This window comes from Hyalella azteca, unplaced genomic scaffold (assembly GCF_000764305.2).
Source record: "Hyalella azteca isolate HAZT.00-mixed unplaced genomic scaffold, Hazt_2.0.2 contig5640, whole genome shotgun sequence".
Classification (NCBI taxonomy): Eukaryota; Metazoa; Arthropoda; class Malacostraca; order Amphipoda; family Hyalellidae; genus Hyalella; species Hyalella azteca.
In genome coordinates this window covers 658,611-683,265 of record NW_025935823.1, presented here as the reverse complement: position 1 = coordinate 683,265, position 24,655 = coordinate 658,611, and the positions used below count along the sequence as shown (strand labels likewise).

The 24,655-nt window shown below is 39.8% G+C and overlaps 2 protein-coding genes across 2 annotated transcripts; one reads left to right on the top strand and one right to left on the bottom strand.

Moving 5' to 3' along the window:
- Positions 1 to 2,042: 2,042 nt before the first annotated feature.
- On the bottom strand, positions 2,043 to 9,649 carry LOC108678830. Its single transcript, XM_047880590.1, has 7 exons — positions 9,435 to 9,649; positions 8,513 to 8,687; positions 7,693 to 7,851; positions 5,309 to 5,599; positions 4,073 to 4,369; positions 3,338 to 3,448; positions 2,043 to 2,333 (listed from the first exon to the last, which is right to left on the bottom strand). The coding sequence occupies exons 1-7, from the start codon at positions 9,560 to 9,562 to the stop codon at positions 2,280 to 2,282; spliced, it is 1,215 nt and encodes a 404-aa protein (XP_047736546.1). The 5' UTR covers positions 9,563 to 9,649; the 3' UTR covers positions 2,043 to 2,279.
- Positions 9,650 to 12,381: 2,732 nt separating this feature from the next.
- Positions 12,382 to 18,326, top strand: LOC108678841 (glia maturation factor gamma). Its single transcript, XM_018167334.2, has 4 exons — positions 12,382 to 12,542; positions 12,739 to 12,829; positions 15,525 to 15,710; positions 16,548 to 18,326. Exons 1-4 carry the CDS (start codon positions 12,540 to 12,542, stop codon positions 16,682 to 16,684), a joined length of 417 nt encoding a protein of 138 aa, XP_018022823.1. The 5' UTR covers positions 12,382 to 12,539; the 3' UTR covers positions 16,685 to 18,326.
- The last annotated feature ends 6,329 nt before the right edge of the window (positions 18,327 to 24,655 follow it).

Below are 24,655 nucleotides of genomic sequence, written 5' to 3'. Positions count from 1 at the left end.
GATTATTAATGTAATATTTGATTTATTAGGAGTTCAATTAAAGTCATTATGTATAAGTTTCAAATTTGAATATTTCATTAATTGAAATAAATCACAACATTATTTATCACTGTAGATACTAAGTAATACTTATTTCTTTAAAGAAACAAAGTAAAATTATTTTCCTTGTGACACAGAAGCCTTGGTCGCAGAAATAAGCGACACTCGCTCCGAGACTTCAGACAAAAGACAAATTTTTGGGTATTATTATTTTATTTAATCATAAATCAATAAACTCAAGTCAGTATAACAATTAATATTATTTAGTGCGTAATTAATGCCTAAATAGGTTTGGTAGTTAAGGGCATTCGTACGGCGGTCGTTAAGCCTTACGATGCACATAGCTCAAATCGGTCGTAAGTCTTACGATGCTCGTAACTCTAGTAGGTCGTAAGTCTTACGATGCTCATAACACTAATCGGTCGTAAGTCTTACGATGCTCGTAACTTTAGTCGGTCAGTCATAAGTCTTACGATGCTCGCAACTCTAGTATGTCGTAAGTCTTACGATGCTCGTAACTCTAGTCGGTCGTAATTCTTACGATGCGCGCAATTCTAGTAGGTTGTTTGTCTTACGATGCGCGAAACTCTAGTTAGTCGTAAGTCTTACGATGCTCGTAACTCTAGTCGGTCGTAAGTCTTACGATACTCGTAACTCTAGTCGGTCGTAAGTCTTACGATGCTCGTAACTACGCGCAACTCTAGTAGGTCGTAAGTCTTAAGATGCGCGCAACTCTAGTCGGTCGTAAGTCTTACGACGCTCGCAACTCTAGTTGGTCGTAAGTCTTACGATGCTTGTAACTCTAGTCGGTCGTAAGTCTTACGATGCTTGTAACTCTAGTCGGTCGTAAGTCTTACGATGCTCGTAACTCTAGTCGGTCGTAAGTCTTACTTACGATGCTCCCAACTCTAGTCGGTCGTAAGTATTACGATGCTCGCAACTCTACTCGGTCGTAAGTCTTACGATGTTCGCAACTCTAGTAGGTCGTAAGTCTTACGATGCTCGTAACTCTAGTGCCACATTAGCCTCTAGCAATGTAACGGACGGTCAGATATTTCATTACAGTGATTTATTAATGGATTCTTTATGGAATTTTGACACGACTGTAAAATCCCGATTACAAAAGATTCAAGTAATTTGGCCAATTCTTGTGACATCGTAGAGAAACAACACCTACGAGATCGTAAATAAACATTTCTACAACATCGTATATTCATCTGCCGATTATGAGCAAAACATCCGTTATTGATGTGCACATAACTTACGACCAGCACATAACTTACGACCAGTGCATAACTTACGACCAGCGCGTAACTTACGACCAGTGCATAACTTACGACCAGTGCATAACTTACGACCAGTGCATAACTTACGACCAGCGTGTAACTTACGACCAGCTCATTACTTACGACCAGCACATAATTTACGACCAGCGCATAACTTACGATTGGTAAATAACTTACGACCCGCGCATAACTTACGCCCAGTGCATAACTTACGACCAGCGCATAACTTACGACCAGCGCATAACTTACGACCAGTGCATAACTTACGACCAGTGCTTCACTTACGACCAGCGTATAACTTACGACCAGCGCATAACTTACAACCAGCGCATAACTTACGACCAGCGTATAACTTACGACCAGCGCATAACTTACGACCAGCGCATAACTTACGACCAGTGCATAACTTACGACCAGTGCATAACTTACGACCAGTGCATAACTTACGACCAGCGCATAACTTACGACCAGTGCATAACTTACGACCAGTGCATAACTTACGACCAGTGCATAACTTACGACCAGAGCATAACTTACGACCAGCGCATAACTTACGACCAGCGCATAACCTACGACCAGTGCATAACTTACGACCAGCGTATAACTTACAACCAGCTTCGATAACATAGCCCGTTGTGAGAAAACATAACATATAGAAACATAACATATATAACATAGCCCGTGGTCTCTGGACGATATTTTCTTTTTAAGTGCTAATTAAAAAACATAATAACAACTTTAACGGTAAAAACAATAACAACACGAGCCTCAACAACGACTATAACATTTTATCATAAATGAGCAATCAAGTATTTCCAATAATTATCCTGCAAAAAAAAACAGGAACATTTTCCTCCTGAGCTGAAAGTCATTTTTGTTGATAGCCTCAGCCTTAGGCATCCTTCTACCCTCGGCGGCTGGCCCTCATCCGAGGGAGTGCCCGAGGGGAGCCTTCTAGCGCTGGGGGGATCTCACCCCCAGGATGTGGCGACCGAACCCCAACAGCAACTGCAAAAGGGCATTATACAGGAGCAGCCCTTATTAAAAAAGGGCAGCCCTTATTATACATTTGTATAATAAGGGCTGGCATTTGTATGATACAGGCATGCCTTTTCATAGTGAAGGCATACATTTGTATAATGCGGGCAGGCATTTTAAAATTAAGGGCATACATTTATATAGTATGGGCATGCATTTTCATAATAAGGGCATACATTTGTATAATACGGGCATGCATTTGCTTAACAAGAGCATTCATTTTCATAATACCTGGAGGCATTTATAATTGATGAAAATCCGTTAACTTAGACACAATTAGCGCAACGTGACACCATATCATAAATTTATCAACAAGATATGCATTTTCATAACCAAACAACAACTTAACTTCTCCACACTATCAGCACAACGCCAACAAATCACCCCACTATCACCTTCCTATCATAGCCACTATAACCACAGTATCTACTCACTATCACCTGTCCATCACCCCCCGTCACCCCTACCTTCGCCTCTCTATCACCCTCCGGACACCCCAACCATCACCCCACCATCACCCCACTATCGCCCCATTATCACCCTTTCATCGACCGCCCATCTTTTCCGCTATCACCCTCCCATCACCCCCCTATCACCCCATTTTCACCCACCATTCACCCCCACTAATGCCCTCCTATTACTTCCCCATAAACCCCCCCATCACCCCAACAATAACCCTCCCATTACCCCCCTATCACCCCATATTCACCCACCATTCACCCGTTACTAATGCCCCACTATTACATGCCCAATCCCTCCATCACCCCGACAATAACCCTCCCATCACCCTTCTATCACCCATTTTCACCCACCATTCACCCCCACTAATGTCCCACTATTAATTGCTTCCCCATAACCCCCCCATCACCCCAACAATAACCCTCCCATCACCCCATATTCATCCACCATTCACTCCCATCATTGCCCCATTATTACTTCCCCATCACCCCCCCCCCCATCACCCTCCATCGTACCCGGCTGAAGAGACCATCTGCCGGCGGCTCACTGCCGTAGTTCTGCCCCGCCAGTTCGTCGTACCAGGCGTTCATGCCGGCCGTGTAGCGCCGGCGTCTGCGCTGCACCGGCTGTGGGCCAGAGGTATTAACTACTAACATCACTGTATCATCACTATGTCATCACAATATCGCTATAATGTCATCACTATATCGCTATAATGTCATCACAATATCGCTATAATGTCATCACAATATCGCTATAATGTCATCACAATATCGCTACAATGTCATCACAATATCAATGTAATATCATCAAAATATCGCTATAATGTCATCACAATATCAATGTAATGTCATCACAATATCGCTATAATGTCATCACAATATCAATGTAATATCATCACGATACCGCTATAATGACATCACAATATCGCAATAATCTCATCACAATATTGCTATAATGTCATCACAATATCACTACAATGTTATCACATTATCACAATAATATCATCACAATATCGCTACAATGTCTTCACAATGTAATTACAACAACGTGATGACATCCTATAAAAATCCTACAACAGGAACCGAACAGGTTCCAGGCAGATGACCCGTTCCACAGTAACTACAATCTTACAAGGAGTATATCAGCAGGAGACAATCGATTTATATAAAATAAATTAACATAGAGATCAAGATTTCAAATAAATTTAATCAAGATTAAATATTTATTCGCCTTAAGAGCCATCTTACCGCATGTCGACGCACGCGCAGAGGCGAAGGATCGTGGAGGAAGCCCATCACGGACGCCGCCCGCCGCACCTGCTGCTGGAGGGACTGCATGAAGCTGCCCACGCCCCTTCTGGGTGGGACTGGGGGCATGGAGCCCCTCCGTACTGCGGGTGAGGTTTTGTCCCCTCGTGTTGGGGAGGATGAGGACCTCCTAGAAGACGGAGGGTCCTGACTGAGGGCGGGGTCAGTGCTGGTTTTGGTGGTGGATGACCACGGCCACCAGGAACGGTGCTCCTGACGCAGTTGTGGCCTAGGAGGCTGTTGATAAGTTGAGTAAAACTGAGATAATTGATGAAAACCAATGAGTAAACGTAATTAAGGGAGGTCAAGATTACCTAAAGTCCAGAGTTACTGGAGAGCAATAGTTAAGTACACTACATACGTATGTAGTTACTGGGCGAACAACTGTTACAAACAATACATAGGTACTGGGCAGCAACTATTACCGACAATACGTAGATACTGGAGAGCAACAGTTATCGCCGATATACAGAGTTACCGAGCAGCAACAGTTATAGACGATACAGAGTTACTGGGCAGCAACTGTTGCAGACAATATACAGAGTTACTGGGCAGCAACTGTTACCAACAATACGTAGTTACCGGGCAGCAACAGTTACCGACAATACATAGTTACTGGGCAGCAACTGTTACAGACAATACAGAGTTACTGGGCAGCAACAGTTACCGACAATACAGAGTTACCGAGCAACAGTTACAGACAATACATAGTTACTGGGCAGCAACTGTTACAGACAATACAGAGTTACTGGGCAGCAATTGTTATCGTCAATACAGAGTTACCGGGCAGCAACAGTTATAGGATACAGAGTTACTGGGAAGCAACTGTTACCGACAATACAGAGTTACTGGGCAGCAATTGTTATCGTCAATACAGAGTTACCGGGCAGCAACAGTTATAGGATACAGAGTTACTGGGCAGCAACTGTTGCAGACAATACATAGTTACTGGGCAGCAACTGTTACAGACAAAACAGAGTTACTGGGCAGCAAATGTTACAGACATTACATAGTTACTGGGCAGCAACTGTTACAGACAATACAGAGTTACCGTGCAGCAACAGTTACAGACAATACATAGTTACTGGGCAGCAACTGTTACAGACAATACAGAGTTACCAGGCAGTAAAATTTATCGCCAATACAGAGTTACCAGTGAGTAACAGTTATGATTACCTTGGTATCTCCAATAATGTAGTCAATGAGGTCGTATGCCAGCGCTGTGAAGGGGGCGTCGAACCCCAAGCGCCCCCTGGGCAGGGGTTGTAGGGGTTGTTGTAAACCTGGGGCTGCAGAACCATGTTGGTCTGTCAAATTAGGGTCTACAGACCGAGGTTGTGGTTGTCTATGTTCTGTAGCGTAAGTGTCAGTGTCTATTGGATTAGAGTGTATAGAATTTGATTGAGATGAGTAGAGGTCTGAATGTGATGAGTAGGGGTCTGCGGCCCGTAGCCCCCCTTTCCCGTCCTGCTAGAGGAAGTGGGCTTGATTTCAATCACACATGATGTGGATTTATATAGTTTAATTAAAAATAATTATTACATTTAATTTTATTACAGTTTGTGGTCATGGATAATTGCCAGCAAAGTTTTTACCCACTGCTCCAAAATAGTCAGTTGAAGGAAGTAGCTACTATATATACTAAATACTAACTAAACTAACTAAGATATACAAAATTTGGATATACCAGAACAACATGAAACATTAAAGAAGGAGCTTCAGACCTTCCAATATATTCTTAAGCTTCCAAAAATACAATGCTCATTCATCAGAATTATTATTGATTGTTTTTGCACAAACTGCAAACAAATTCTGAATAATGTGACCTGGAGTTTAAATATATAATCTTACAACCAGTCAGTATCAACTTGAATAGGATTTTAAATCTTAGCGGGCATAGCCCCCTGCCGTTAAAACCTATTGCCGCCTCTGATTGTACTTATATTTATTAAATTATATGTTAAAATATTTCCGAACATTTAACATTCTTCATGTTGTTTGTAAAGCTAAGCCTAATATGGGTTTCGGCCCATACTGCGGTAAAAAAAACTCTGTTCGTTAGTCTAAATCTGTTCCTTTTGTTTTATAAAATGCAATTTAACAAAATTATTCTCACAGGCAAAATTGTGTACTTGGAGTAAAAAATTTTCCATTTCACTGAAAATAACTCTAAAAATTTTAGTCATGGTAATAAAATATAACTTTTTCGTTTTCTACAGGGGTAATTCTTAAAAAACTGTTTTTGAGCGCTAACTTCAATAGAATTATCTTCTGCTGTCAGACAGGAGGAAGGGCCGAACATTCTGTTATCTCAATATCTCCGCATCGTGCTATTGCTAAATTTTTTTGCTACTCATAACTAGATAGCGATGGATTTTGCTACCGACAATTAAATAGTGCCGGCTATTGTAAGCGCTAAGTAGATAGCACCGCTCTAACTTACGCTAACGTGCCAAGTAGAAGGCACCGCTTTGCTACTGCTAAATGCTAATTTGATATTTACTGAATCTTGAAATGTTCTGCAGGATCTAACCATCCTCAGATCACAATCCCGGTGTTGGCAGCAAGTTAAACTCGTCTGCTTTGATCCTGACTCTAAAAGATCTCAATATCATAATTATTTAGTCATCAGAGTAACAAAACTGATTAAAACTGATTATTTTCGTTATTTCACATAAATCTTCAAGCTCGCCATAAGTTGACCATCGAATTCGTTATTGTCGCTTTCAATCGTAGATTTTGCCATCGTGAAAATCTATTTCGAATAGTAAGAAGAGCTATGGCGGTAAACTAGCTACGAAAAATCGTTGCGCTCGAATATTTAGAGCTCTCAAATAAGTATTGGACTACCAAAATATCTTACATAAATTAGACTCTATAAAATCCCAAAATACAAACAAATAAAGTTTTACAACAGTATATATTTGGTGTCCACTACACCATCAGCGTGAGTTAGAGTTATTTTAACCTATTATATCTCATTAATCCCATTTTAACATATTTAATCTAACCATCTTATGAAATCTTATTTCATCTTATTTCACATTGTTTATTCATATTAATCTTCTTATATCATGTTTTACCGTATTTTATCTTATGACGTCTTATCACATCTCATTTCCAAGTAACTATAATCCTATCTTAACTTTTCTCAATAATCTCATTAATATTATTTAATCTTTTCCTTCTTAGATGCTATATATGATCATCACTTAGTACAAAACTGAATTTCTCGCACGATATGTTTTTACCTCAGCATAACATGCATGAAATTCATTTACGAATAAAACAAGTATCACTTCAATCCGGTGTGGAATACTCGGTGACCAATCACCTTTTTAACCCATGTATAATACAACTACTGCCTGTATAATAATACCGTATACTGTATAAAAATACAACAACTACTGTCGCATGATAGGAGGTCGTAAAGTCAGTATCCTCAAGGACCAAAAATATATCAGGGTTTTAAGAAGACAATTCGACAGTTCCGTTTATAACCTGCTTGAGGAACGTCCGGGATGAGTGAAATATGTTGTGTAACTGAGAGGTTCACTCACCGACACCAGGCTGACGTCGGCAGCGGTGCTGACGTCGGCAGCGGTGCTGACGTCGGCAGCGGTGCTGACGTCGGCAGCGAGGCTGACGTCGGGCTGCGTCGGTGACGTCGGATCCGTCACGCTGCGACGACGTCGGCCGTTGTTGCTCGTCAAGACGTTCTGAGGCGGACGTGAATTGTAAGGAATCGGCTTTTCCTGCTCAATGTAATGCTATACCTACCTGAAGAGAGGATTTATAGGCAGTAACGGCTTAAAGTGACTGCTGTTAGTAGCGGTTGGCAGTAACGGCTTAAATAAGTGACTGCTGTTAGTAGTGATTGACAGTAACGGCTTAAAGTGACTGCTGGTATAGTAGCGGTTGGCAGTAACGGCCTAAATAAGTGACTACTGTTAGTAGCGATTGACAGTAACGGCTTAAAGTGACTGCTGTTAGTAGCGGTTGGCAGTAACGGCTCAGGTTACAGTAACGGCTTACAGTAACTGCTGGTAGTAGCGGTTGGCTGTGAAGGCTTAAAATAACTGCTGGTCAATTTTGGTTTGCAGTTACGTATATTACGCACCTACAATTCAGTGTTGAGTTCCAGGTGTAACCACACCAAACTTTACGGTGCAAACAAATCATAGGGCACATCTCCCAATCCCATTAGAGCAATGAAAACTATATACCCAAAATCTGATAAGGCTTTGTATATTCCCCCTAACTGGGGAAATGAAACCCTCCCCACACTCTCCCCATGTGTAAATAAAACAATATGAATTATTTTAGTACAATGTACATTATGTCTCATTAAGTCTCATACGTGAAGGGACAAACTTTCACCTGGATGTACCCCAGCAGGTTGAGGAAGGCGAGGAGGGTGATGGCACCCATAGCGGTGGGGGTGGTGGGGGACGTGGAGCGATCAGGACGCTCCCCCAGCGCTCCTGGGGGAGGTTCCCAGCCTGGGGGCGTCCGTGTCCCCTCCATAAGCACCTCGACCACCGCACCGTCCCCCCTTGAGACGAAAAACTTCTCGATAACTAAAATTTTTCCCAATAAATCCTGCATGTTCCTGGAAAATTAAAACTCTCTACACGTCAATTAAAAAAACTATAAACGACCTAACAAATTATAAACAAGCGTTTGCAAGCCTAAAAACCTTTTTAAACTTTCCTACAACAAACACTAGCGAACTTTGCAAAGCCTGCAAGCCATGGAAAGCTAGCGCATGCCTTAACCAAATCGGCCCATTTCCTACAAGTTCAAGATTCAACAAGTTTTAACGGCATAAAATAAATTTGAAAAACTCTCATAATTATGATAATTATCTAAATTTATTGTCAATCATTTACGAGTACATTGTCGTAATTATGCGACAATAACGATACATTTTTGCTAGGTAAATTAGCTCATGCAAACCCTTATATTCTCCCATTCAAGCCCTTACACGTCCTTAGAAGCCCATGCAGGACCTTAAAAAATCCTTTAAAGTCGTCAAGCTCTACAAATCTTTACAGTTGCAGTAGTTTACAAGCTCTACAAATCTTTACAGTTGCGGTAGTTTACAAGCTCTACAAATCTTTACAGTTGCAGTAGTTTACAAGCTCTACAAATCTTTACAGTTGCAGTAGTTTACAAGTTCTACAAATCTTTACAGCAGCATCATCCCTTACAAATAGTAAAGGTAAATACACATACTATGTCTATTTACATACCCTCACTATAGTGAGGGTTCCCCCCTTAACGGTGCATGAGCCCTTACCTGCTGGGGGTGTAGGAGCCGCTGCTGTGGTCGGCCACGAGGTTGGCGAAGGGATCGTAGCCTCCTGCAGGAGTTAGGGAGGCTGAGGCTGGCTCCAAGGGCGCCGCCCCTCGCAGCTCTGTGAGCATTTCTAGAAAATCTTATCTCCTCTTAGCTACACTTTACTACCCTTATCTGACTTTATCTAGCGTCAACTAAACTTATCTGTCTTTTTCTGTGAGACTGATAGGGTACGTACGAAAAATAACGTATGTTATTAAGTTAAAAATAACGTATGTTACGTTATGGTTAGGAAGTGAGGGTAACACGCGTGTAACTACTGGACAGGATGTGAGAGTAGCACGAATGTTACTCCTGGAAAGGATGTGAGGGTAACACGAGTGTTTGATGTCAAGTAAGAAGAGAAGAGGACGTCAGGAGAGAAGGGAAGAAACGAGGACGTCAGGAGAGAAGGGAAGAGACGATGACGTCTGGAGAGAAGGGAAGAGACGAGGACATCGGGAGAGAAGGGAAGAGACGAGGACGTCTGGAGAGAAGAGAAGAGACGGTGACGTCAGATGAGAAGGGAAGAGACGAGGACATCACGAGAGAAGGGAAGAGACGAGGACGTCAGGAGAGAAGGGAAGAGACGAGGACGTCAGGAGAGAAGGAGATGAAGAAAGTTGCGTTGTCTTCATTCACTAGAAAGTGTACGTGAACGTAGCGACGTTCGATCATGAATGAGCCATTACTAACATGTACGCCGCCTTTCCTTTAATGCTTATTTCTGCCTCGTCTATATTGATGTGGAACAGCCTCCCCGATGACATCGTTGGCGCTCCAAGTATGAACGCGTTCAAGAACAGACTAGATAAAGCTATGGAAAAATATATGTTCAGATTTGAAATGCCTAGCTCCTTATCGAACCCGGTGGAAGTCTAGTAGCTTCTTCAAACTATCGCCAGTCATGAAAAAATCCGGTCAAATGACACGAGTTTAGATCTCTGAACAAGGCACGAAATGGAAAAGAATCGGCGACAGGCCTCATCAGGCCTTCACTTCAGAGCCGACATCATTATGTTATGTTATGTTATGATTGCTCACCGTCCCTGGCCGGGACAAGAGTATTGCTGGACAACGCATTACTACACTTGTCAGGACTAGTAACAGGCTGAGGTTGACAACATTACACCGAAATCTTTCGTACAGTTTTATTCTGTAATTTATATTATGTGTGTATCATGCTGGTTTTTAAATAATATTTAATACTATTAAGTAAAAATCTTAAGGCTTTATCTATAAATGTAGCGGTAGCGCTTTAGCGGCAAAACCTCGTATCGCTACTTAAATATGTAGTGGGCGCTACCGCTACCGCTACAACTGCTTAAATGTAGCGCCACTACCGCTACTGAAAATGTAGCGCGCTACTGCCCACCTCTGTTAATAGCAGCAACGATGCAACACATTACTAGCAGCAACGAATGCAACACATTACTAGCAGCAACGAATGCAACACATTACTAGCAGCAACGAATGCAACACACTACACACCACGACACCAGGAAGTACACTGAACTGGAATCACCTGGCACATGCGGACGGTCGACCGCTGACGCGAGCAGCGTTCACAACCGCAGCCTCCAACTGACCTCAAAATTCAGAATAGCGTAGCGTGCTAACCGGTGTGTAGCATGTGTGTCATGGGACGACATGGTCAGAATAGCGTGCTAACTGGTGTGCAGCATGTGTGTCATGAGACGACATGGTCAGAATAGCGTGCTAACCGGTGTACGGCATGTGTGTCTTGAGACAACATGGTCAGAATAGCGTGCTAACTGGTGTGCAGCATGTGTGTCATGAGACGACATGGTCAGAATAGCGTGGTATCCGGTGTACGGCATGTGTGTCTTGAGACAACATGGTCAGAATAGCGTGCTAACTGGTGTGCAGCATGTGTGTCATGGGACGACATGGTCAGAATAGCGTGCTAACCGGTGTACAGCATGTGTGTCATGAGACGACATGGTCAGAATAGCGTGCTAACCGGTGTACGGCATGTGTGTCTTGAGACGACATGGTCAGAATAGCGTGCTAACTGGTGTGCAGCATGTGTGTCATGAGACGACATGGTCAGAATAGCGTGCTAACCGGTGTACGGCATGTGTGTCTTGAGACAACATGGTCAGAATAGCGTGCTAACTGGTGTGCAGCATGTGTGTCATGAGACGACATGGTCAGAATAGCGTGGTATCCGGTGTACGGCATGTGTGTCTTGAGACAACATGGTCAGAATAGCGTGCTAACTGGTGTGCAGCATGTGTGTCATGGGACGACATGGTCAGAATAGCGTGCTATCCGGTGTACAGCATGTGTGTCATGAGACAACATGGTCAGAAAAGCGTGCTAACCGGTGGACTGCATGTGTGTCATGAGAGATTATATGGTGGGAATTTCGTGCTTGTCGCTGTACATTAGGTGTCTTGAAACGATGTGTCAGAATATCGTACTAACTTGTGTACAGCAAGTGTCATAACATGACATAACATAACATAGTGATCTCGGCGCTGCAGTGTAGGCCTGATGTGGCCTGTCGCCGGTTCTTTTCCTTTTCGTGCCTTGTTCACAGAAGATCTAAAATCGTGTCATTTTATCGGATCTTTTCACGACTGACGAAAGTTTGAAATAGCTACTCGACTTCCACCGCGTTCGACATGGTGCTAGGCATTTCAAATCTGAACATATATTTTTCCATAGCTTTATCTAGTCTGTTCCTGAACGCGTTCATTCCTGGAGCGTCAACGATGTCATCGCGGTCATGAGACGATATGGTCACAATAGTGCGACAACTGCAGCATACAATATATATTTTATAATGCTTGAACAAAATAACAATTTTTGTAGAGTACAAACGCTGCTCCTACTTACGTGGATCTCCTGGCATCTCGTCTTAGACGCGTCAACCTTTCGTACTCCAGCGTTTCTTATCTGCTGTTGGGAGCTTGCTGAGAAAAATATCAAGCCCACAGATGCGCACTCGCTCAATTCAATTCTAAGATCTATACGTCAAAAAATAGGTTGAAGGTCAAGATTGTAGATGTCCGCTCTCAAAGGAGTTAAGAACACACGATGGTATGCATGTATATTAAATTAGGGAATAATCTTGGTTAAAACTTGAATTATTAATGGAAAGCTAAGAACGAAAGACACTGTGACTACTATAATAACTGTATAAGTATAATCTACCTACTGTCAACAACGCCTGTAAGCTTGTATAGGTTGTATTATATATTATGCATGTATTGAAACCATTAATTATATTTTTCAGTCTTTTGAAGTATGCACCATCAGTCCTGAAGTGAAGGATGAGCTGCAAAAGTTTCGTTTTCGTCGCAATGTCAACAACACTGCCATAATATGTGAGTAAGAGATCATGATGAGATCTATATTATATATATATTCAATTCTGGTCACTGTCAGTCTGTCACTGCTGGAGTATGGATGCAATTGAGAAGTTGAGTGGCTGATAATTTGGTTGCGGTTGATATTCTGTATTCAGTATTCACTACCTGATAGCAAATATGTAGCTAATGTGAGTATGTGACCAGTAAATCACCAGTTGTCAGTGAATCAGTGCAGTCTCCAGTGGACAGTGACTTAAAGTTCTTAAACAATTCCTGATCATCTGATGTAGGACTAGGTTATGATAATTCTGGTAAGTGGTATCCAAGATACTTACTATTTCTATTTATAGGACTCAAAAATGGACTTCAAGAAGGGCAGCAATTAACAAAAAATCTTCTCCTTTGCCACTATACACGGTTTATACCTAACTTTGAGACTTTGAGTTTGAGTCTTTGACTATGACTAAATAAACTAACTAATCAGTCAAATGCAGTTGTGCACATCAATAGGCTTAGTTAGGCTATACTGCTATATGCCCATAGCCTACTAAGCCTAGGGTTGTTTTAATTTAACTCAGGATTTATCTTTCAAGAGTGCCAACTGTGCCATCAAGAACACAAGTAACAATTGTCTTATAAGTTATCACCAGCCAATGAATATGGCAACTAACTTGCCACTCTTCAAAAAAATATTTTAATGCTGGCATTTATCCTGCATTCCTGCACACTGGTCAGAAGTTCAGAATCAGATGTGAAATATATCAAAGAGTGTTTTTCTTCAGAGCTGTAAGATTCCCACTGCCACTAGATTAATTTATTTCCTAAACAATTTTCAACTTATATTCACAAATAAGTTACAACATTCAAAACTTAAGGATATATCAAAATATGGGATTCATCTGTAATTAATAGCAAAGTACTGAAGTACTACTTAAATAGCCTACATTTTCCTAACTCCCAATTGACAATTCCGGATATCATATCAACATGGTAGTGATGATACCATGTGGCATGTTCCTTTTTATCAAGTATTAACAATAAAATTGCACCATGTTGATTGTTGTTAGTTGGCAGTACAAGTTTGCAAGAGGCTAGAGGGCAGAGGCTGGTTCATATTAAATCCATTTCATGATACTATTATGGCAGCATGAGGTTTTATAAATCATGAGATTTTATTGAACTTACTGTCAAATTTCAATACAATACAAGTATCCTTTAGAATATATATACTGGCACAACTGCCAGTATGGCATTTTAGGATGGATCAAAAAACAAGATTTTGTTGTATTAATTATCCAAGTATGATTTTTTATTTGGACACCTGCCTAATGAATCATATGAATGCCCTTCAAAGGATTTTCCAAACAATTTTTAGAGGTGGCACAAAGCCATTTAAAATTGCAAAAAAAAATAATTCTAGTGTAATTTTTACTTTGATATTGTATTTTCAAAAGCTTTTCTACATTTTTAGGCTTTAGCTGATAGGGCTGCATAAATATGTAACAATCAATTATATATCAGTAGACAAAATATGGAACTAATTCATTGATGCTATTGCTAAGAGGTTCTTCTAGGCTCATGTGCAATTTAACTGACATGTAATTCCCTGATCCACCCCTTCCCTCCCCCCTCCCTCCATACATGCACTGTTGCTTGACTTGTGTCACTGTGGGTTTGTAGGTTATTTTTTGGACTCTATTGTAATCTTGAAATGATAATTAGTTCATTTATTGCATTTCATCTTCAGTACATTCACCACTTATCAGTAAATAATTTGTTACAAATAGAGATGATAGTCTCATTCAATTATGTCTCTAAAACCTAAAACCGCAGGTTTTTAATGCATCCAAGAGGATAACATGTCAGGATATTGAGAGTTGGTTGTTTGCTGAACCCTGCAGCATTATTCTATTCTAGTTAGTAACACTTCATCAATTAATCACCCAATTCCTGATTTCAGTATAAATTCCAAATGACAATAATGGTTCATTGGTAATATTGAAAAATTTATGGGAAAATTATGACCTTTAAATTATTTACAATGAATGGAATAATGTAATGGCCATGGGGATTGAGATATCATCCCTGGGTGTTGACTTCTGTAAGGTTTCCAGTTATGGGTGTTGAGTGGGATTGAATTTAAGAATTAAATATGTAAACTTGTGTTCTTGAAATATTGTAATATGTAGAAGAATTTTTTGTACGTGTTCTATGAATGTTTACTTGTTGAATCATCAGGACTAAGTAGCAAGACAAATTTTAATTGGGGAAGGTTCCCCCAAAATCTGCATCTGGATGGATGAGATGATTAAAACCATCTTGTTATTTTTGTGTTTGTTTTTCCTTACCCTGTTGATATTTTAATTTGTTGTTACTTCATGTCATAGAAGAAAATTTTCATGAATACCTAGCAATTTAGAACAATTTTTTATTCAGTGGATTTGCCTAATTTTTGCATTGTTCCCTTACTGAATTCTCTGTTCCTTAACTGCTTCTAATCTTTGACGGTCTCAAATTGCCATGCAAATTTGTATACAATAGAAACTACTTAATTAGGTAACAAGTTTCATAATTTCAGATTTTGACAATCTGAAACAGGTTCTTGTATTGAGAATTGTTTTTGGAGGGGAATTCATGTTCAGAACTTAACATTTATTATTACAAACTCAAGTTATTGTGTTTTTTAACTTAAACAAGTATGTCCTTACAGTGAAGGTAGATCCCACAAAGCAGTGTGTGATAATAGAGGATGAGTTGTCCGACATAGCTGATGTGGATGAGCTGCGTGAGAGCATCCCAGCCACGCAGCCACGATTTGTCCTGCTGTCTTGGCGCATCAACCACTCTGATGGCCGAGTGTCTTATCCAATGGCTTTTATATACACTACACCAAGAGGTAATATTCTTCTAACTTTTGTAACCTCAATATTCCTGTCACTTCATGCACAGCAAAAACAACCGTGTTGTACAATATTTTCTATTCAAAAACATCAACTGGTACGTACTATGTAGTACTGGTACTTTAAATGGGTTTTGTTAACTATTAATAGTACTCATTGGTAGATGATAGGCAAATTTTCTATGATGGGTAATCCTTGCCTAATAAATCTGACGTAAAGATTTAATAATGAAAATCTGATTAATATGCAAAATTAAGTAGTAGAATAAGCTGAAATGTGTGGATATATAAATGTTTCTTTCAGATGCTTCCTATCCTGCCACAAGAATGTTTGTTAGCTTGACTGCTCAGCTGGTTATGCCCTTGACCAATGCTTATTTTTATACATGCTTATGTATAGATTTTTCTCCTGATAAACAAACAAGCATCCAAAATGAAAATTCATGGGGTGCAATACTGTGCCAGATTTCTTGACATTCATACACGTCTTGCAGGTCTGGAACAATTCATACAAATCTGAGCCCAAAATTTCCATCTCCTTTGCAGTTCATTCATTCTGCTTATTTGTAGTTTCAAATTCCCTTGTCGTCAGCTCCTAGTTAATGTATAATTTCGAAAAATATAACTCAATACTCACTGCAGTGAGTGAGCATTTTCTCGTCGACAAAAACGTGAAGTCACGGACGGACGGACGGACAGACGGACATGGCGAGCACAATCGTGCATTTTTTCAAAAATGAGAAAATGCACTAAAAATAGACATTCATCAATTGCCATTGAAAATAAAAGCCAAATTTGGCTAAATTTTTGTGTAAAAAATCTTGTCATTTTCAGATTGTGTGCCCAAGCTGCAGATGATGTACTCAGGAAGCTACAACCACCTCATTGCTGAGTGCGGGCTCACCAAAGTCTTTCAAATCCGTGAACTGGAGGAACTTGATGAGGAATGGATCAACAGCCACCTAGCATAGTGCTTATTACTACTGCTATAACTTGCTGCAGTTCTACTTTAGAACAGTGGTTCCTAAACAAATTTGCCATGTAACATGCATCATAAGCATGTTACCTAGATATCTTAAATGGCTAAGATATAGATCTATATGACCAATTTAAACACTGAAGAAATGTGTCTCCTCTTCTTTGCCTCGTAAATTTAAATCGTAGCTTTGCTAATAAGATACCTCCGTTTTGGGAACCTCTGATCTAAAGTCCAGCTCTCTATACAGCCAAATAAGAATGCCATTAGATAATATTTATTTTGAGTGCTACTTGCCCTATAGTTGCTGGAAATTTCCAGCATCAATCCTGCCTCATACTTGCCATTTAGTCATAAAAGATTTGCTATAGCAAGTTTGGTTGAATAATTCTTATAATGTAGTGACACCGATTCTTGTTGTTCATCTAGGCAGATAAAATTACATGCTTTATCTAATATCTGAGAAGTGCTACACCTTTTTTTGTTACGTAGATCAGTATTGATTCTTACCTATCATTTGGCCAAAGCAGATCATTTTAGTGAATATAAGTTGTGGAAAAGTTTCTCTGCTCGCGATGAAAAAACCTCGGTAGCAGATACATCTGGTCACAAGTTAGAGCCTGTTAGCTGAGCTGCTTTGTCGCTAGTAGTAGAGCAATTTACAATTTCTTTAATTTTCATTTAACTAATTGAAGCTATTTTCTGTGCATATAATACTTCAGTGAATTCCATAGCAGCCCAAGTAAAGTCTACCTAAAAAATCTCGTTAGCCACTGTTATGGGGTATCGCTACCATTGCCTCTAGGCTGTTGGGTGTATAAACAAAATATTTACTGGTACCTACGTCATTTCACTTCTTGATCTGATAATGACTCCTTTTTGCATTTACGAAATTAAGTAGTTTTTTGAAGATATTAAACTTGTCAGTTCTAGCATCGACATAAATCATATGCAATTATCAAGCAGGCTCCAGCTTGCCATGATGTACTATTATGTTGAATGTGGTTACTGTACACGCTGCTAGACTTGCTCAACATTTATATTAGCAAAGGCACTCATGACTTGACTATTCCATCTGATATTATACAATTATGTATTCTGATGCTCTCTCACCAATGCACTTTGTACGAGAAGACTTTCTCAACAATTATATTAGCGACTACTATATTGGGAATGCAGTCTAGACTTTTCCATCTGATATTATACAATTATGTATTCTAATGTTCTCTCACCAATGCACTTTGTACGAGTAGACTTTCTCAACATTTACATTAGCGACTACTATATTGGGAATGAAGTCGAGGCTTGACTATTCCATCTGATATTATACAATTATGTATTCTAATGCTCTCTCACCAATGCGTTTTGTATGAGATTACTGTGGTATTATTCAACTTGCATTAGTGTGTTATTTTAATGAAGCCTTTTTTGCGCCTTGGTATGCTTTTATTTAATGTTGTACTAATCTGATCGTAGTTCAGTTTTATGATTTGTACGAGATAAAGACTGGCACCAGGCAGGTGACGAAGAATCAATGATGAATAAACTTTCTAGTCATTGTTTCACCGTCACCGGCCTGGTTTGCAGATCATTTTTAGCGCATTTTCTCATTTATAGAAAAAATGCACTATTGTGCTCGCCATGTCCGTCTGTCCTTGACCTCAAGTTTTCGTTGACGAGAAAATGCGCTCTCTGTCACTCACTGCAGTGAATACTGAGTTATATTTTTCTTTGATTTTATTGGTGAGGGCTTGTTTTATTTATTTGCTGCTTCTTATTTTATATAATTTTACTTTTTTCATTTCATCATTTTAGTTTCATTTCATTGATTTGTGTAACTTATAGCACTGAGTGATGTATGGTTATTCATGCATTTATTGTTCCATAAAATTTATTTATTCTTCATTAAATCTACACGTGCTCTGATGACGCTCAACGCCGCTCCTTACCTCTCGTCCCAGTTGCTGGTCTCTTAATCACTTTTTTTAATAACTTGCTGCTCAATTTTTCTTGTAGCGCGACAACGAGTGCGAACATTGACAGTCTTAATGCATGGTATCATATTTATTGCTCTCTTTATGAATAGTGCACGATGCTCAATGATGACTTGACTGTGTTTGGTTGTGGATTGAAATATGTGCAGCGTATGACATCACTTTAATCAATAATCGGGTGATAAGTAACCTTAAATTGGGAGAGAGAACAGTGGTAATGTTCATCAAATGACAACCGTTCAAGTGCAAACTTCCATGTCACATAGTCATACAGTTATGTGCGCATTTTCGTATCCCGCGATATGCATTTTATTGTTTACACACCCACACCAAGCCAAACATGCGCTGCGTGAACTATTGACCTTGTCGCACAAAATATTGCATCTATTTTCAATCTATTTAGCTTGCCGCCAAAACATGATATCTTTTTGTTAACTATTGTTCTTGGCGCGAAAAATGTGGGTTTTACAGTGTAAACTATTGGCCTTGCCAGGTATACATTACCTCGGCGAACATTAGTACACAGGTCACTTGTATTACTAATGGAAATATTTGTTTGCTGCACAAGAGAGAGGCTATAAGATGGAATTAAGTCTTGCAACGAAGAAACACAATCGAGCTTTGCCGTTTAAATTGTTCCATTCAAAATACTCGATTTTTTAAAGCAAGTTACGGCGCTTACTCATCACGAGGTTCCAGGGATTCTTGTCCACTCATATTCAAGTGAAATTATATTATGTATCGGCCTTTGTTTTATTCCGTGTGACCGCTTTGTTTGTAGTTACCCAAAGCCCTGCATAAATAAGTCATTTTAGGAAACGAATTGATGCTGCGAGTTGTGATGCTGGTGTTCAGTTGTGATTCTAGTGTTAATTTTGGTTGTGTTGTTCCTGAAGATTTTAGAATAGAATAGAAGTGTCGGCACTGAAGAAATAGGCCCACGGCCTGTTGTCGGATTCTTGCACTTCTCGTGACTTGATTCACAAGGGATCCGGCCTTTGGAACCCGATCTTTCCACAGCTGACGATTGATTGGGATAGCTGCTGGACTTATTGCCTGGTCCGTAATTTGCTAGGCATTTTAAGACTGAACATATGCTCCTGCATAGCTTCGTCTGGACTTATTGCCTGGTCCGTAATTTGCTAGGCATTTTAAAACTGAACATATGCTCCTGCATAGCTTCGTCTAGTCCGTTTAGGTCTCTTCGAGTGTCGCAGCACGACAGCTTCTTCCCAGGAGAGTTAAAGTTTGGCTTTCTGTCAAAATATTGACAGAAATGAATATGTTGCCACCTTGACTGACCGAAAGCGCCGTGCACATCCGAGCTTTTATCACGATTTAGAAGCTCCAGTGACATGTACCGCGCCTGCCAGCATTTCCAGGTCTTTCTCACCACCACCATCACCTGCATCGCGACCAAAATGTGGTGACCAGGCAATAAGTCCAGCAGCTATCTCAATCAATCGTCAGCTATGGAAAGATCGGATTCCAAAGGCCGGATCCCTTGTGAATCAAGTCACGAAAAATTCAAGAATCGGCAACAGGCCATGGGCCTATTTCTGCAGTGCCGACACTTCTATTCTAAATGAAATATAATTAATTAAGTCCATATAGAATAAGAAATTATCAATTGGCAACGATCAAATTAGGCATTAATTATCAGTTGAAAATCAATTAATTAATTTATGTAATCAGTGCAATAATCAATTCTCTCTTGGCAGAATTATTCATAGTAAGGTACAACTAATTGGCAAAAAAGGCAACTAATTGGAAACGGAATCCCACTATATATTTTAATTGAATTCCAAATTCTAGTTGAAGACAATACTTGAATGAGAGGCTATTTATTTCTGAGGAACTTGGCAAGCGAGCTATGCGCTCTTCAAAAAGCACCGAATCTACTCTTCTCACAGTCGCCTTCAGGGTAGGATAACTACTTACGGCTTCCAGAGAGGAGAGCAAGCACTTCTAGATCCAGATGAGGAGTCATCTGGAAGTTGGTACGCTAGCAGTGAAAGGCCGTCGTATTTTGTATGTAGCCAACAAGATGATCAAGGTAAGGAAATTGATTTTAGGATCAAGGTAAGGAAATTGATTTTAAGATCAAGGTAAGGAAATTGATTTTAGGATCAAGGTAAGGAAATTAATTACAGTTCAATCAATTGATTGAACTGTTGAGGACGGCACTGAAGGTAACATCGGAGACGACACTGAGGTGAGCAGCAAAGATGGTGGCGGCACAAACGTTTGTGACGCGGCAGCGATGCAAGACATCGGATTCGTTGGGGTAAAAGGCGTTAAGATTAGTCGCGACCCGTTCAGTCGTTTAATGACTGCAATAAATTTGAAATAGGATTAGAAGTTAACAAATGTGTGGTTTGCGATGACCACTCAAAAAGCGAAATGCCTCAATCATTTTTCGTTTGAGTTTAGCTGGAAATACGAGTACTTGGTTAACTACACAGTTAACGCCCGTACCCGCTTGGTCAAAATGTTTTATAATAAATAAATAATAGCGGTTTCAGCGTTTATTAGGCCGTAGGCCTGTCACCGATTCTTAACATCGCAGAATATTCACAGCATTTTGAGGTTTCGAACTCGCAACGCACTGCTACAATTCTGCTGTGCTTAACCGCCCGGCCTCCTCGCCAGTTTCTGACCAGAAACTGGGCACGGAGCTGGGATCGAACCCGCGCCTCTCTGCGCCAATCTTGGTTATCTGAACTTTAACCACTGGGTCACCCTGCCCCAAAGGTTCCGAGATGAATTCTTGCGTCTTGATCCAAGAATTTGTGATCACTGCACGATAGATGACGCGACTCCAGTTCCATCATTCACATCAGCTCCAACGTGCCCTACAAGTTGGAGTCAAAATTTATATTTTTTTTCAACTTAATCATTACATTTAAAACTGACAATAGCTGCCAGGAGTCTGAATTACTAAATACGCGGTAAGAAATACATAATCTAGCACAAACTAAGCTATTATAATACCTATCCAATTGAGGTCTAATAATACCACATGTACAATTCAGATTTAAGAATTGTACCAACTATAGCATTGCCAACACATCGGTTACGTGCCATCGGCAGATGTCTTCACATTCAATTATCCGTGATGTGTAATTATCACAATTGGCCAAGGAAACTAGGTTAAGGGAACAGTGGAATATAATTTCAATCTGGTATATATAGAAAAGTATAATCAACATTTCGCCAAGCAATCTTGTCCTAAAATATAGCATAGACATCATTATATATCTCAATAACTTGTGAAGAACAAAGTAGGTGCAAGATAATTCACGTCCTAAAATCAATAGCCTCAATAACATCACAATGCTCAAGGGTTGTAGCATGTTAGCGAGCGGTTAGTACGTTCAAGTAATCAATACCTGGAGCATATATGATGATAATTAACTGCTGTATCAAAACGCATTCAGGTCATGCGCATCTTCACCTACCTTTGGGCTTCTAAAGCATATATCTAATACTAGAATAATAATTCAGAAATGTTTGGGGTAGCGATCAATGAAGAATAAATAGTTAAACCGCCGTATATCGAGAAAATGCTAGAAAAGACACACGCTATAGGAACATCGGGGTGCATAATTTTATCCTCCCTGATAACAGTTGAAATAAAAAGTTTACATAATTTATCCTAATGCCTGCATATTGAAAATAATTAGCCAGGACAGCATTCCAAATTTCAGACTTGTATCTTATTTATGAGGGGAGTTATTGCAGTTCAAAATAGTTATAAAACTCCGTAAGCTACTATCTCGGCTGAGCGCGTCCACGGGCCTCTTAAGCATTTCAAAACATCATCCAAATAAATTCGTGTGTCTCATCGCTTAAATTTTAAGATTGTGAACGTAAGTGTAAATCATTTTCAGCCGTCTTCATGATTATGATATTAAACGACGAAATGATTAAGACGAAATCATGCATTATATGATTATAAGGGAACGATTATTTCGATTAACTGATAAAACAAATACCAATCGTTCATTATCAGCACTAGGGGAAATCAGTCGGTTGAGAACACTAGTGAGTGGAAAACACCAGTGAGTGGAGAACTAGTGAGTGGAGATTACTAGTGAGTGGAGAACACTAGTGAGAGGAGAACACTAGTGAGTGGAGAACACTAGTGAGTGGAGAAGACTAGTGAGTGGAGAACACTAGTGAGAGGAGAACACTAGTGAGTGGAGAACACCAGTGAGTGGAGAACACCAGTGAGTGGAGAACACCAGTGAGTGGAGAACACCAGTGAGAGGAGAACACTATAGTGAGTGGAGAACACTAGTGAGTGGAGAACACTAGTGAGAGGAGAACATTAGTGTGTGAGGAACACTGTTGAGTAAGGAACACTGTTGAGTTAGGAACTCTAGGCACGCCGTTGTCAGGCCGGTGTAGGCCTAAGCGGCTCAGGCGTGAGGTCTCAATAAAGAAAGCCTTTGCCTCTAAATTCAATTAGCGCTGAAAGCGCCCGCGCTGACGATGAAAGATAAGGACAAAATACAGGACGAAAAAAATTGGTATAAATTCAAGACAAGACGCGTAGGAATCCTAACAAAGCTGCTCCTGCCTCCAATCTTCATCACGCGTGAACTGTTCAACAAAAATCTGCCGTGGAAAAGGACTTCCAAGTTACACATTTAATTTGCGGCCATTGAGCAGTCCTGCGGTGGGAACCGTGACGACCGTGACCAAGCACTAACTGAGTTCCCTTAGAAACAGCCTTTAGATTACTACAAATAAAAATCCTAAAAAAATTTTACAAATAAAAGAAGCCTAAAAAATTTGTACAAATAAAAGCAATTTGAAGAATTACTACAAATAAGAGCAACATTATAAATAGCTCTGAGAAAAAAATGTAGCTCAAGACCTGGAAGAAGCTTCAATGTTCTTTGTTCGTGGCCACTGGGACGGCAACGATGGTGAGACTTGAAAGGATAAACTCGCTTCAGTCACGCTCTGAAATTCCTTTCCAATTTCAAATTTTGTTTTCACTGATCATGCTTTATTGCTTGCGTTATGTATTTCCCTTTCTAATTTCAAATTTTATTTTGAATGTTCATGCTTTATTGCTTTGTGTATTTTACTTTCGTTTTGAATGACGCGTTCGTTTAACTCGACTCATTTGTATTGTCTTGGTGACATTACATACACAATATACAAGGCAAGTCAACAGGTCTGAAATACTGAAATATTCAGTTTCACACGCAAGACAATTGCTGCGTTTATTTTCATGAGTATATATTTACTAGCAAATGTCAGCTTTATTTTGGGAAACTATCATAACCCTCCGAGATGATTGATAGTTGAAATTAAAACTACTATAAACAGTTTTTTGTTTATATTTGCAAATTATCATGATTCTTAAAAGCTCGCATTGCAATATATATATATATAAAAAATTTGAATTAATATTGTAATTGACAATTGAAATAACAATATTTATTTAATGTTGGAATTAAGGTGATTACTGACAGCCCGAATTGCAATAATGGTTGACAGTTGTAATTACAAATTTTATCCGCATTTTGAATTACAATGATAATTTACATTAAAAATTGCGTTGACGATGAACTGATCGACTGCTGGAATTATTACAATATTATTACAAACTCCAACTCCAACTTGTGTGGTCAAACTCCAACTTGTGTGATCAAACTCCAACTTGTGTGATCGAACTTCAACTCTAACTTGTGTGATCGAACTCCAACTCTAACGTGTGTGATCGAACTTCAACTCTAACTTGTTCGATCGTACTCCAACTTCAACTTGTGAGATTGAACTATAACTTATTCAACCAAACTCCAACTTCAACCTCAACTTGTGAGATTGAACTTCAAATCTAACGTGTGTGATCGAACTTCAACTCTAACGTGTGTGATCGAACTTCAACTCTAACTTGTTCGATCGAACTCCAACTTCAACTTGTGAGATTGAACTAGAACTTATTCAACCAA